The 12,002-nt window shown below is 41.8% G+C and overlaps 1 protein-coding gene across 1 annotated transcript; it reads left to right on the plus strand.

The window, feature by feature from the left end:
- Nucleotides 1-262: 262 nt before the first annotated feature.
- Nucleotides 263-10,319, plus strand: LOC112112781 (interferon-induced GTP-binding protein Mx2-like; the record flags this gene model as incomplete). The annotated part of the gene is made up of 8 exons (XM_026663171.1): nucleotides 263-401; nucleotides 877-1,075; nucleotides 1,915-1,993; nucleotides 2,950-3,072; nucleotides 5,477-5,618; nucleotides 7,532-7,690; nucleotides 8,106-8,182; nucleotides 10,068-10,319. Coding segments are annotated over 8 exons (1,170 nt in total), but the record flags the coding sequence as incomplete, so codon positions are not given.
- Nucleotides 10,320-12,002: the final 1,683 nt, after the last annotated feature.

The following is a 12,002-nucleotide window of genomic DNA, read 5'->3' on the forward strand; positions in this document are numbered from 1 at the left end:
TACCTGGCCTAGTAAATTTTTATGATAATTTCCCAAGGTCGATATAATAGCAGTCTGTTCTGGGGCATGTTACACATTTGGATTACCTTTAGATAATCAGGCTGAATTCAGCCGCTGAAATTTGCACATTAGTTTCTATTGTATGATTGTATCCATCATGTGTATGACATTCCACCTCGTCAGATGATGAGGAGCCTGGCATCCAATGGCATTTGTCACATCAAACTTTACTGCATTTCTTTCTTACCATATTTTATTACAGATCAAAAAGCTAATTAAAAAATTTATTGCCAAGCAAGAGACTATAAATTTGGTAGTGGTGCCAAGTAATGTGGATATCGCAACAACAGAGGCACTTAAAATGGCTCAAGAGGTAGACCCTGATGGAGAGAGAACGTTAGGTGAGACATACTTTTAAAAAAATGGAAATGTGGGGAAGGTAGATCATTTTTCATGGCATTCTAATATTCTTCCCACCCTGCCCCAACCCTGGAAAGAATTACCCGCTATGAGGGAAAAACAACCAGTATGAAATAACATGAATTTTGCACACCACTAAAAGGGAACCAATATCTAAAGGGATAGCTTAATTTGGGGCCCTACTGCCATTGATACTATGCCTACAAATATCTTGAAAACTGAAAAGATTAAAAGTTAATATTGTAAAAGCTCTGCTATTAATTTGATATCCCTGAGGTGTTCCTGAAAAAGGTGAAGGGAAGAGAGAGAGGTTGGGGTGGGGGGGAACTTACAGCACCGCTGGAGAAGTCACTTTAGCATATGCTGTCGGGAACAATGCTGCATTGGGTAACTAGATACTCTTTCCCATCATTAATTTCCGTGCTTGTCTAATCTTCTCATCATATTACTTCCCAGGGATCCTAACAAAACCAGATTTGGTGGACAGAGGAACTGAGTCATCGGTTGTTGATATCGTACAAAACCTTGTCATCCAGCTAAGGAAGGGTTATATGATTGTTAAATGTCGTGGGCAGCAAGATATTCATGACAAGCTCACCCTGGCCTCTGCAATCCAGAAGGAGAGAGCATTCTTTGAGCAGCATGAACACTTTAGGTAGTTTTCAAATAGTTAAAGGGCCTGATCCAAAGTCCATTGAGGTCAATGGAAAGATTCCTGATGACTCCCATCGGATTTGGATTAGGTCCACAATGAGAATTATCCTCAAATTTAGCTTGGGGTGGGGCTTTGTTTGTTTGCATTGTCTGTGTGGTAGTGTTTTCCAAAATGTAAGAAAGAATTTACATGTCAAATAACTTCTCAACTTAAACTCAACTTCTTTTCAGATTCAAGTTTGATTTAAGCCCTGATCCAAATTTTTTTTTTAAACATGCTGACCACTAAACTCTGAAGTAGTCCCAAAGGAATCAAGTTAAGCACTTGTTTTAAAGTGCTTTGTTGGCTCAGGCATTAACGCATATCGTTCTGTCCACTGGAAAGTATGGGGAAACTCACAGGAAAGATATGGTCTGTGTCAGGAGAACGCTGTCCTCCACAAACTATTGCTCTTCAGCGTTTCATGCATAAAGAGAATTTTTGAACCCGAAAGTGGTTCTGAATGAGTATCCCTACCATATATAGCAGTACATACGTTCTTATAATACAGCAATTTATGTGGATATTCTCATCTCATGATCTTTTTCTGAAGTTATGGATCTGAACCTTTTTCTGTTCTCAGTCTGTTCAGCAAACAGCTCATCATTTCAAATCTAATCTTGCACAAAAGCAGATTTGGCAGGATGTAGTGAGGCTACTGCTGCACCTTCACTAGCATTCCCCTGCTTGATCTGAAGAAACTGTATTTACCTGCTTTGTGTTGCAGAACTAGGGAAGACACTGCTCTCTTGTTTGGCAAATGCGAGGCGTCTATATTCATATGCCTTATTCTGTTTCAGAGTTCTTCTGGATGAAAACAAGGCTACTATCCCCATTTTGGCAGAGAAACTTACAACTGAGCTTGTGGAACACATTAATGTAAGTTAACAAAGAAACACTTTACATGAGTAACCATTTAAAAAAAAATAGGACCCGATCCTGCAGTTTTGGAGGACTGAGCCCGTAAAAATTATTTCTATGAATAGCCTTTAATTACCCCGCCTGATGGCAATCTGGAAGTACATGGTCCACTATACTGAGCCTTGGCTTGGCAGTCAGGTGTAGAGCTGGGCGGATAATTGATTTTTCAGTTCAGTGCCCAACCGGGGGAATTATTCAGCTTGGTTCCAATAATGTTTGGAATTTGTCAGTAAATTGGAAAAGTCCAGCTCTTCCCCAGCTGAAACTATCGGGTCGACTGAAACTTCATTTTTCAGGTAAATAAATTATTCATTGAAAAATTTTACCCAGCGATAGTCAGCTGACCAGTATTCTATTCTCAGCTTTGCTGCTGACCTACTGTTTAACCATGGGCAAATCACGTAATCTCTCCGTGACTCAATGTTCCTGTCTTTAAAGTAGGGATTCTGATACTTGCTTTCCTTTGTAAAGCGCTTTGAGATCTATGGATGAATAGTGCTAACTAGAGCGAACTATTATCATAATTGTCAACTTTTGGAAGCCTGAATAATTTATATACAGTAAATATGAAATATTTTAGATACTATGTGTGCTTTTTATAAACAACTGTTTAATAATAATGGAAAGGTTCCTGAGATGCACTGGTCCTCTAAATAGGATGCTGTACTAGACCAGCAAAGCAACACTGCTTTTTTTTTTTTAATGTAAGAGAAGCACCGAAGAACAACACTCTTTAAACCTTCCCCATTTTTTTCTCAGTACAGGCAGTGTTGGTTTAGACTACAGAGCATACCTGGACTTTTAAGGGCAGTGCAAGATTCATAAATCTCCATGTCACACTCTGAAATGCTCTATTTCTTTCAAAGAATGGAATTGTCCAAACTGTACAAGTATTGTTGTTTTTTCTCCCCTAGAAATCTTTGCCCGCTTTAGAAGAGCAAATAAACATTCAACTCCAAAAAGCAACTGGAGAGTTACTCAAATATGGCAAAGGCACACCAAAAGCAGAAGACGAGAAGTTGTTTTTCCTAATAGATGCAAGTATAAATATGTATTTGGTTGTGTGGCACAGCAAAGAGATCTGAACAATTACTAAACTTTCCTGATTTTGATAAGCTCAGGAATTTCAAAGGGAACAAATTCATTTCTGCCATCAACACTTTGTAGGGCTTTCATTGCTTACAACACACATAAGCCTAAGTGCATCCCTGGATTTAAACCATGGATGTGCTTGGCTCATGGTGTCCAGTTTGATGAAGCTCTTCCACCTATCTCTTTACTAGGAACCCCATCCAGAGGTTATGGGTCTATTACTGGTGTGGGTTGGTGAGATTTGGTGGCCTGCGATGTCTAGGAAGTCAGACTAGGTGATCATGATGATCCTTTCTGGCCTTAAAGTCTGAGACCTACTATGGTGAATGGCTGTTCCCACAGTCCCTGGATAGGCTGCTCCCACAAAGACCTTCTTCCAGTCCCCCAAGTGCACCCCCATCAGGATGCAGGCCCGTGCCTCCACTTCTCTTTGGGGTGGGATGCTGTGATCCAATCACTCTCTGACTGGGTCTCCAGGTTACACCTCCCTGGCTGCCAACCGTACTACTTAGCAGGTCCAGCTGATCTTGGGCCCTGCCAAAGTTCTCCTCTGGGATTACGTGTTACCATATGTTTGCAGGGAGACAGCAGAGACGACCCATAAGTGCTGATAGTGGGGGGGGGGGCACAAGTTAAAGGTTCGGCCATCCCCGGAACAGCTCAAGTCATGCCTCCCCAGAGAGGAAGGCTCCCCCACTTACCCTCAGTCTCTCCTCCCCACCCCATCCCAGAAAGCAGCGGCCCCCTCCCTGTAGCTCCCAGCTGTTGCTGCTGCCTTTCCCTGTGGGGTGCAGCTCAGGCTCCAGCAGCATATTCCCTTACCCAAGCTTAACCTCTCTGTCCACAGCTCAGGCAGATCTAACGTTTTCCCCATCTCTGAGTTGGGAGAACCAGTCTACACTGCTTGCAACAAGCTTCCTCTGCCTCTGAATGAGACCTCACAGCCTGTCAGCTGTTTTACAGACACTCACAGGGCCACCCCTCCCCTGTCACTTGAAGTCCCCTCCCTTTGATATAGTCTGTGAGGTCGCAGCTTTGGCAAAACAAAACTTCTTAACAGAACCTTTGAGCGGGCTCGAGTTCACTTCGTTGCCGTTCTCCAGTGCCTAAAAAACCCCAACTCCCCTAGAAAAGTAGCTGGAGACCCAGAATTCAGTCTCTAAGGATTTTCAGCAAGGATTGCACAGGGTCAACCTCCCCACATTCAAATCCCCAAAGAAATTAATTTAAGTAACAACTTTATAAAATCTTATGTGAAAGAAACAAATAACAGTAATTTAATTTTTACAGCCTAACATGGCTATTTTATAATCCACAGGCATTATCTTCACAGTTTTACATTAACATAAATAATGAAAACAAATTAAAATCTGAACAGTTCAGACCCCACACAAACAGTATGAAGAAGAAACTGAGAGTTCCCAAAAGCTTAGGTTGAGTTCACCCGAGTCTCAGTTAGAGTCTTTGACTGGGCCACCCAGAGGATTCAGGGGGCCTGGGGAACTACCTCTCCAGAACAGGACTGAGGCACATGGACAGAATGCTGGTGGAGAAGTTCGTACATCTGCTGTCCTGGCTGATAACTAGACAACTTCAGACTCAAAGGCTGTCAGGAGCAGTAAATTTAAAACAAAAAGAAAAGAAAAAAAGAACAACTTTTTCAAAAGTAGGTGTTTACAATTAGGTACCTCAAGCCAAATATAGGCACCCAAACAAATGATTTTCAAAAATGCTGGGCACCCACCCACTGCCACGAAAATCAGGCCACTTGTATAGGTGCCTGAATCTGGATTTAGGAGCCAGTTATAGGCACCATTTCTGAAAATCTTGGCTGATGTTAGATCAGCTTTTAGGGTAAAGAGAAAGGGACAAAGGAGGTGAATTAAGATTTAGGTTGGGATTTTCAAAAGCACCAAAGTGAGTTAGCAACACAAATCCCATTGATTTGTAGAGCAGTTCAATGACAGAACTTGGTCAATATGACATTATAGCGTTCCATGGTTACGTCTCAATGATTTCCATAACACATGTCCTCAGTTTACAAATATAAGATGGTGGTTGTTTTTTCTAACTGCCAGGCTGCAGTCTCAACCTGAGATCTGCAAGTCAATCTGGATACTTTTCTTTTTGAATGTCCTCCCAGTAATATAGGTTCTGCAGAAAAAAATAGGCCCTCAGCATTGATACCTGTGTAACTCCACCAATCTTCATTGGCTCTGCATAAATCTAACTGATGGGAATTTAATAAAAGATTCCCTTGATCCAGAAGGAAAATAGAATCAAGTTCACTCTTGCTCAGCTATGCTGCCTTTACAGAACTCAGAGTGGTTTTTCTAAATCTCATTACAGAAAATCAAACTGTTTAATCAAGACATCGTGAGTTCAGTGGTGGGAGAAGAAAAGTTGTTTGAAAATGAAATTAGACTGTTTACAAAAATCCGCACAGAGTTTCAAAAATGGGGGAAGATACTCGATGACAGTGCATTGACTGGTAAGTACAGGGGATTGCCTGTGAAGCTGCTATGAAATACTCAACTTCACTTATTTGGACTGAAGTTGTAATACAGCTAATAGATCATGTTAATGAAATTAAAAACTTGAAGTGATGAGAATTTATCTACCCAGATCCCCAGCTGGTGTGAACTCACATAGCTCCATTGAAATCAATGGATTCCCTCCATTTCCATTGAAGTCAATGATGCAAGGACAATTTCATCAGCTGACAATATGCCCTTGATTCTTTGAATAACTTATATTAAAAAGATTTTTAAAAGTCTATGGTTTAAAGTCTAGCAATTTATGAGTAATAAAATAACCACCAAAAGAACACCCATGTTTCCCAGTTAACCCAGTCTGCTAATTGCTTACTGAATCCAGATCTAAAAGGAGAAGAATGTCTCACAGAAATTGAACCTTAACATCAGCTGAAAGCATTTCTAAACCTCTCAGAATACCCATTAATTCTTCCTCATGGCGAAGATGAAGCACATATTTCTGTCGAGCAGCACCTATTGCTATATGTTTTTATCTGTCCGTGCATGTCTACATAAACATTACTAAATGTAATTCTAAATGAATTGTTACAAAATGTATGTAGGGTACATGTCACTGAGGGGCAACTACATTTAGACACAGGTGTTTTCTATTGTCTAATCTGTCCTATCCCACCACATACCCAGAGCTAGTTAATCTAAAGGTATTAGGTGAGTGAAAAAAGTAGGAAAGAGGAGATAGCAGGTGAACACAAACACAGGAAAAATAGAAGAGGAGAAAGCCAGTAAAAACTAGTTTCTTTATGATGTTACTTATTCCCTTTGAGAATCAATTGAAGCGCTTGTGTGTGTGAATGGGAGGTGCACCTGCATTGCATGTAAAATGGAGATAATGATACTTCTGCCTTCCTTGAGATCTACCCATGAAAAGCACGGAGTATGAGGCAGGTATTATTGTTTATATAGCTGACGTCATTGCAAGGTAAGTTCATCTAACAGTTCTAGTTGCAGATCATTAGAGAGCTGGAATAAATATTAAAAATAGCAGATAAATGGAACAGTCAGGACTTTTACTAAATTATGCAGGCTTTTGGGCTCTCTATTGTAAAGTACATTGGAAGATGTTTTTCTGGTTGACTGATTAATTTTACAAACCCCTATACACCATCCTTCTAAAGTTTTGCCTCTCAAACTCCAATCTATTTGACAGAAACTACACCACAATTTTTTTGGTAGTGTTTTACTATAAGCCCATAAGTATTTGAAATCTCTTGGAGTTTCTGAGATGAATGGTCCTTAAGAACTGAATGCAGCGTTACCTGTGTACTTCCTGCCTCCAGTCATGCATGATTATGCTACAATTCCTATATCTACCCACAATAAATCAAGATTTGACACCTTTAAAGCACTAGTAAATGTGGATGTGAGGTACACATGTATCAGTCAGAGAGGAACAATATTATTTAGGGTGGCAAATTTCTTCAATGTTAACAATGTTTTAGTGACGATGTTGTTTGAGTGTTCCAGGAAGTTTAGATTAGACTTCCTTATATGTGGCTGTCAAATTGTTTTACATCTTCCTCTAAAGCATCATGTATTGGCCACTGCTGAGAGGGTATCAGACTGATAGGGGTTGCTGTACTGGATCAGAATACTGGCCCATGTTCCTGTTTCCATTAGTTTATATGGTCATCTCAATGAGTGAAACAGTTCATTCTTAGAAGTAGTAACGGCATATTTTGGCTCAATTCTACAAAAATGAACTTGCTTAAATGATGAGCTGTGTATTAGTTCTTCCAGTTAAAAGTGTCTTCAGAACAAAGAACTAAACTTCCACTTTAAATCCATAATTGTCTTTATAAATTCATTAGATTTGTTATATTAAAATAGTGCTGTTGTTTTAATATTATAGATAGAAAAACTATACAACATGAAGTGTGGAGATTTGAAGAACAGTATCGTGGAAGAGAGCTCCCAGGGTTTACCAGTTACAAGACATTTGAGGCCATTGTAAGACAGAGAATCATGGCACTAGAAAAACCAGCTATTGAGATGCTGAAGAAAGTAATTGGTGAGTTTCATTTACTAAGTTTATCCCAAGCTTCAGAAATATTGTTTTGTCTAGATTTTGGTTGACATGGCAAGAGCTGTATCTTGGCTGCTTCAGGCAGGGGAAAATGAATCTGAATCAAACCAGTTTCAAGCCAAGGGACTGATCTTTAGACCTCAAACCTCTATGCCCGGTATTCAGACTTTGACAGTACAAAATTCCTAAATGGACATTATTTCTGAAAAAGTTAGAAATGGACCACGATAGGAAAATAAAAAATCATCATAGATATGACCAGGAGGGATTAAAAATTGAATAGATGAGGCATAACTCAATGACAGTGTCCTTTGGCTAGATATGGAGAATGACCAGTTTTCATAAATCTTGTACTACCAGTAGCTCAGTCCTTTATTTTTTGTCTCTTTTCTCCCCACAGAAATTGTCCGAAAATCTTTCACAGAGGTTTCCAAAGATCATTTTGACGATTTTCAAAATCTTAACAGAGCTGCTAAGGTGAGACACCACATGCTGTCCAGAGAAGAGCAACAAAAATGATTAAAAGTCTGGAAAACATGACCTATGAGGGAAGCTTGATAAAATTGGGTTTGTTTAGTTTGGAGAAGAGGGGACTGAGGGAGGACGTCAGAAGTTTTCAAGTACATAAAAGGTTGTTACAAGGGCAAAGATGAAAAATTGTTCTCCTTAACCTCCCAGGACAGGGCAGGAAGCAATGGGCTTTAATTGCAGCAAGGAAAGTTTAGGTTGAACATTAGGAAAAACTTCCTAACTGTCAAGGTAGTTAAGCACTGGAAAATATTGTCAAGGGAAGGTGTGGAATCTCCATCTTCTGAGGTTTTTAGAACAGGTTACACAAAGATCCATTAAGAATGGTCTAATTATTGTGTAGTCCTGCCTTGAGTGCAGAGGATTGGACTAGATGACCTCTTGAGGTCCCTTCTAATCTGACACTTCTATGATTTTATGTAACCTGATATAAGACAAGCAATACTCAATGGCATAATGTATTGTATATAGAACTACATGTTACTCCTTCACTCTTGATCAGTCAGTTTTTTGATTGTTGTACCTTTAAGCAACTTGTGGAGATTCCTGCACTTTTATGAATATGTTGTGCAATAAGGTAACAGAGAAACTGTAAATAAATGGAAATTTTTATACACAGGAGAAATTAAGGTTTGTTACATCATCCAGTAACATTGTCATTGCTATAAACTGTACATTTCCCAGTTTCTTGAATGGATTGCACTATACTTTACACTATATATGTGCATAGCACTGCACACAACAAAGATTGAGTCCCTGCCCCAAAGAGTTTACAATCTCAGATTTCATTCCTGCAGGGACTTAAGCATGTAAGTACTCCCAGAGAGTTAAATGGGACTACTTAAAGTCAAGCATGCGTATAAGTCTTTGCAGTGCCTGTGTTAAGCCAGGAACACAAAACAACACCACAGGGAGTGGAAAGGCCAAAGACAATATGATGATGGGTCTGCTTAGGAGATTTATATATATCATGTGGGGGAGAACTCTTTTTTTTTTTCCTTTTTCCTTTTAAATGCTATTATGGTCACTTAAGAACTAAGATTTGAGAAAAGACTTTGAGAGAGAGGTTGGAAGCCACAAATGGACAGTCAGGAAAGGGCTGCCACTCACAGGGAACTGCCTGAAAGAAGGCCCAGAGGCATACACAAGATAGAGACATTTATGGCCTAATTTTCAAAAGTCATTTTGAAATCTCTGGGAGATGCAGGGGCTCAGCAGCTTTGAAAAATCAGGCAGCAATGAGGTAAGTGACTTTGTCTGAGCAAAGAGGGAAGGGAGATTAAAGGAGACAAGAGCAGATGGGGAAGAAGGAAGGCACTACCTTGTGGAAGTCCTTGAAGCTGAGAACAAAGCTGAATTTGGCTCGGGAGGCAATGTGGATCCTTTTAAGAAGGTTTGAATGTAATTGTAGCACTGAGGAGAGGTAGATGATTTTCCCACTAAAGTTTTGGGTGGATTGAAAGGGTAAGGAATCTGGAAGGCCAGAGAGGAGGGGTTGCTATAGCTGAACTATTAGATGCTCAGTGCCTGGCTGAAGATTGGTTGGTTGGGCGTGGCCAAAGGTGTGGATTTTGTTCTCAGGGAACTCAAGCGGCAGGCTTTTGGCTTTTCCTGTCCACAAGTGTAATGGGGGCACAAGGCAATGTGGCCTCTCCTGCCCCCATGCACCAGGTGACAAGGAGCCAGAATCTGGCTCTTACCGTGTGCTCTTGGGAACCCTGTGACACCATGTCACATGTTACCTGTCATAGGGGGCTAGTCCTGTACTCACCTGTACCACCTGTTGCTTAGTGGATTTTGATAGTTTTCTTCCCCCCTTTCTCCCCCTTCACAGGACAGAATTGAAGACATTAGCAAGAAACAATCAGAGGAAGCTGAAACAATTATCAGAATCCATTTTAAAATGGAGCAGCTTGTATACTGCCAGGACAATGTTTACAGACAAGACTTAAAAGTTATCAGGAAAGAAACACCAAAGGAAGCAGCCAACAGTCTGAACCCGGTCTCCTTGAGTTTCAATTTTGGACCTGTCCAGAACCACCCTGCCGTTAAGGATATGACTTATCACCTGGAGGCATACTTCAGTGTGAGTTTATGGATTCCTACCACAGCAGTTTTTATTCCATTCCAAATACTGCAGCATGTACTAATCCCATTCCCTTTGCAGTTTTTAATTTAAGAAAACACTGGTAACATTTATAAGCCATATAATCCCCCCCCTTGATGTCCATGGCTAACATCTTTTTGTATTAACTAGAATTTTGAACAGCCGATGCAAAATGTCTATGGGCAAATTTAGACGTGATGTGAAAGGCATGTACAGTACAGTATCAATGTACAGAATTGTTATGTAGGTATAGTTACAGGTTGAGTGTATAACAGAGGCTTGCTTCATCATGCTGCCATAGGCGCTGACTCCGTGGGTGCTCCAGGGCTGGAGCAACCACAGGGAAAAATTAGTGGGTGCTCTGCACCCACTGGCAGCCAAGCTCCCCTCACCCCCCACCCCCTGCCCCACCACCTCCTGCTCCTCCATCCCTGAACGGGTCGCGTCCCTGCTCCTCCACCTACACAGCTTCCCACCCAGCCGCTGCCAAACAGCTGTCTGGCGGCATTAGCAAGCTCCGGTAGGGATGGGGAGAAGTGGGAACGTGGTACGCTCAGGGGAAGAGACAGGGACGGGGAGGGGATTTGCGGAAGGAGTTGGAATAGGGGCAGGGAGGGGGCAGAGTTGGGGTGGGGACTTTGGGGAAGGGGTTGAAATGGGGGCAGGGCAAGTGTGGGAAGAGGTGGGGCAGGGGCGGGGCCTCATGGAAGGGGTGGAGTGGGGGTAGGGCCAGGGGCAGAGGGGGGGTTGAGCACCCACAGGAAAGTGGGGAAGTCGGCGCCTATGCATGCTGCATCTGCCTTTTGATTGCTTTTCCTGCTCTAAGTTCTTTAGCCTCAGCCTGGTCTACAGCAATGCACCACCACCAAAATGCAGGTGCAATGGCACAAAATGGATGTATCTGGAGATACAAATCAGTACATCCATAAAACTAGGGGCAGCTATTGAACAAACAGGCCTCACTTTCCATTTTGTTCTCATGGAGAGAACAAACATATTATCAGGGGCAGCTCCAGGCACCAGCGCAGCAAGGGCGTGCCTGGGGCGGCTAGCCATGGGGGGTGGTGTGCTGGTTGCTGTGAGGGCAGCAGTCTCAGGCAGCCTTCAGTGCATGCCTGCGGGAGGTCCGCCGGTCCCGCGGCTTCAGCGGCAATTCGGCGGCAGGTAGGCGCGCGACCGGCGGATCACCCGCAGAAACGCTGCCAAATCCGCGTGACCAGCCGCCAAAGGCCGCCTGATTGCCGTGCTTGGGGCGGCAAAACCATAGAGCCGCCCCTGCATATTATTTCAGTTATTAGAAGTGGTTATTTTATCAGTAGATGTTATGAGGTAGGGTGAAAAGGCAAAAGAGAACTTGCTTTTATATCATCTCACACAGACTTGTGGTGTCCTAAAGTGCTTCACTTGGCAATAGGTTAAATAACACTAGAGCAGTGAATCTGCAGCAAAGAGCCATTAGACACTCAGCAAATTTTTCAAGAGACCCCATGCAGTTAAGTGCCATTGATTTTATATGAGAATTAGGTTCCTAGGTGTGTCACTTTCGAAAAGGGGATTTAAGCACCTAAATACTCTTGACAATTTTACCCTCAGCTTGATGATTTGAAAGGAGAAATGTTGGGCAATAGACTGAGATTTCTCACAAAAGTGTCCTTCATTTAA

This window comes from Terrapene carolina, unplaced genomic scaffold (assembly GCF_002925995.2).
Source record: "Terrapene carolina triunguis isolate 2854851 unplaced genomic scaffold, T_m_triunguis-2.0 Scaffold32852, whole genome shotgun sequence".
In the NCBI taxonomy this organism is placed as follows: domain Eukaryota; kingdom Metazoa; phylum Chordata; order Testudines; family Emydidae; genus Terrapene; species Terrapene triunguis.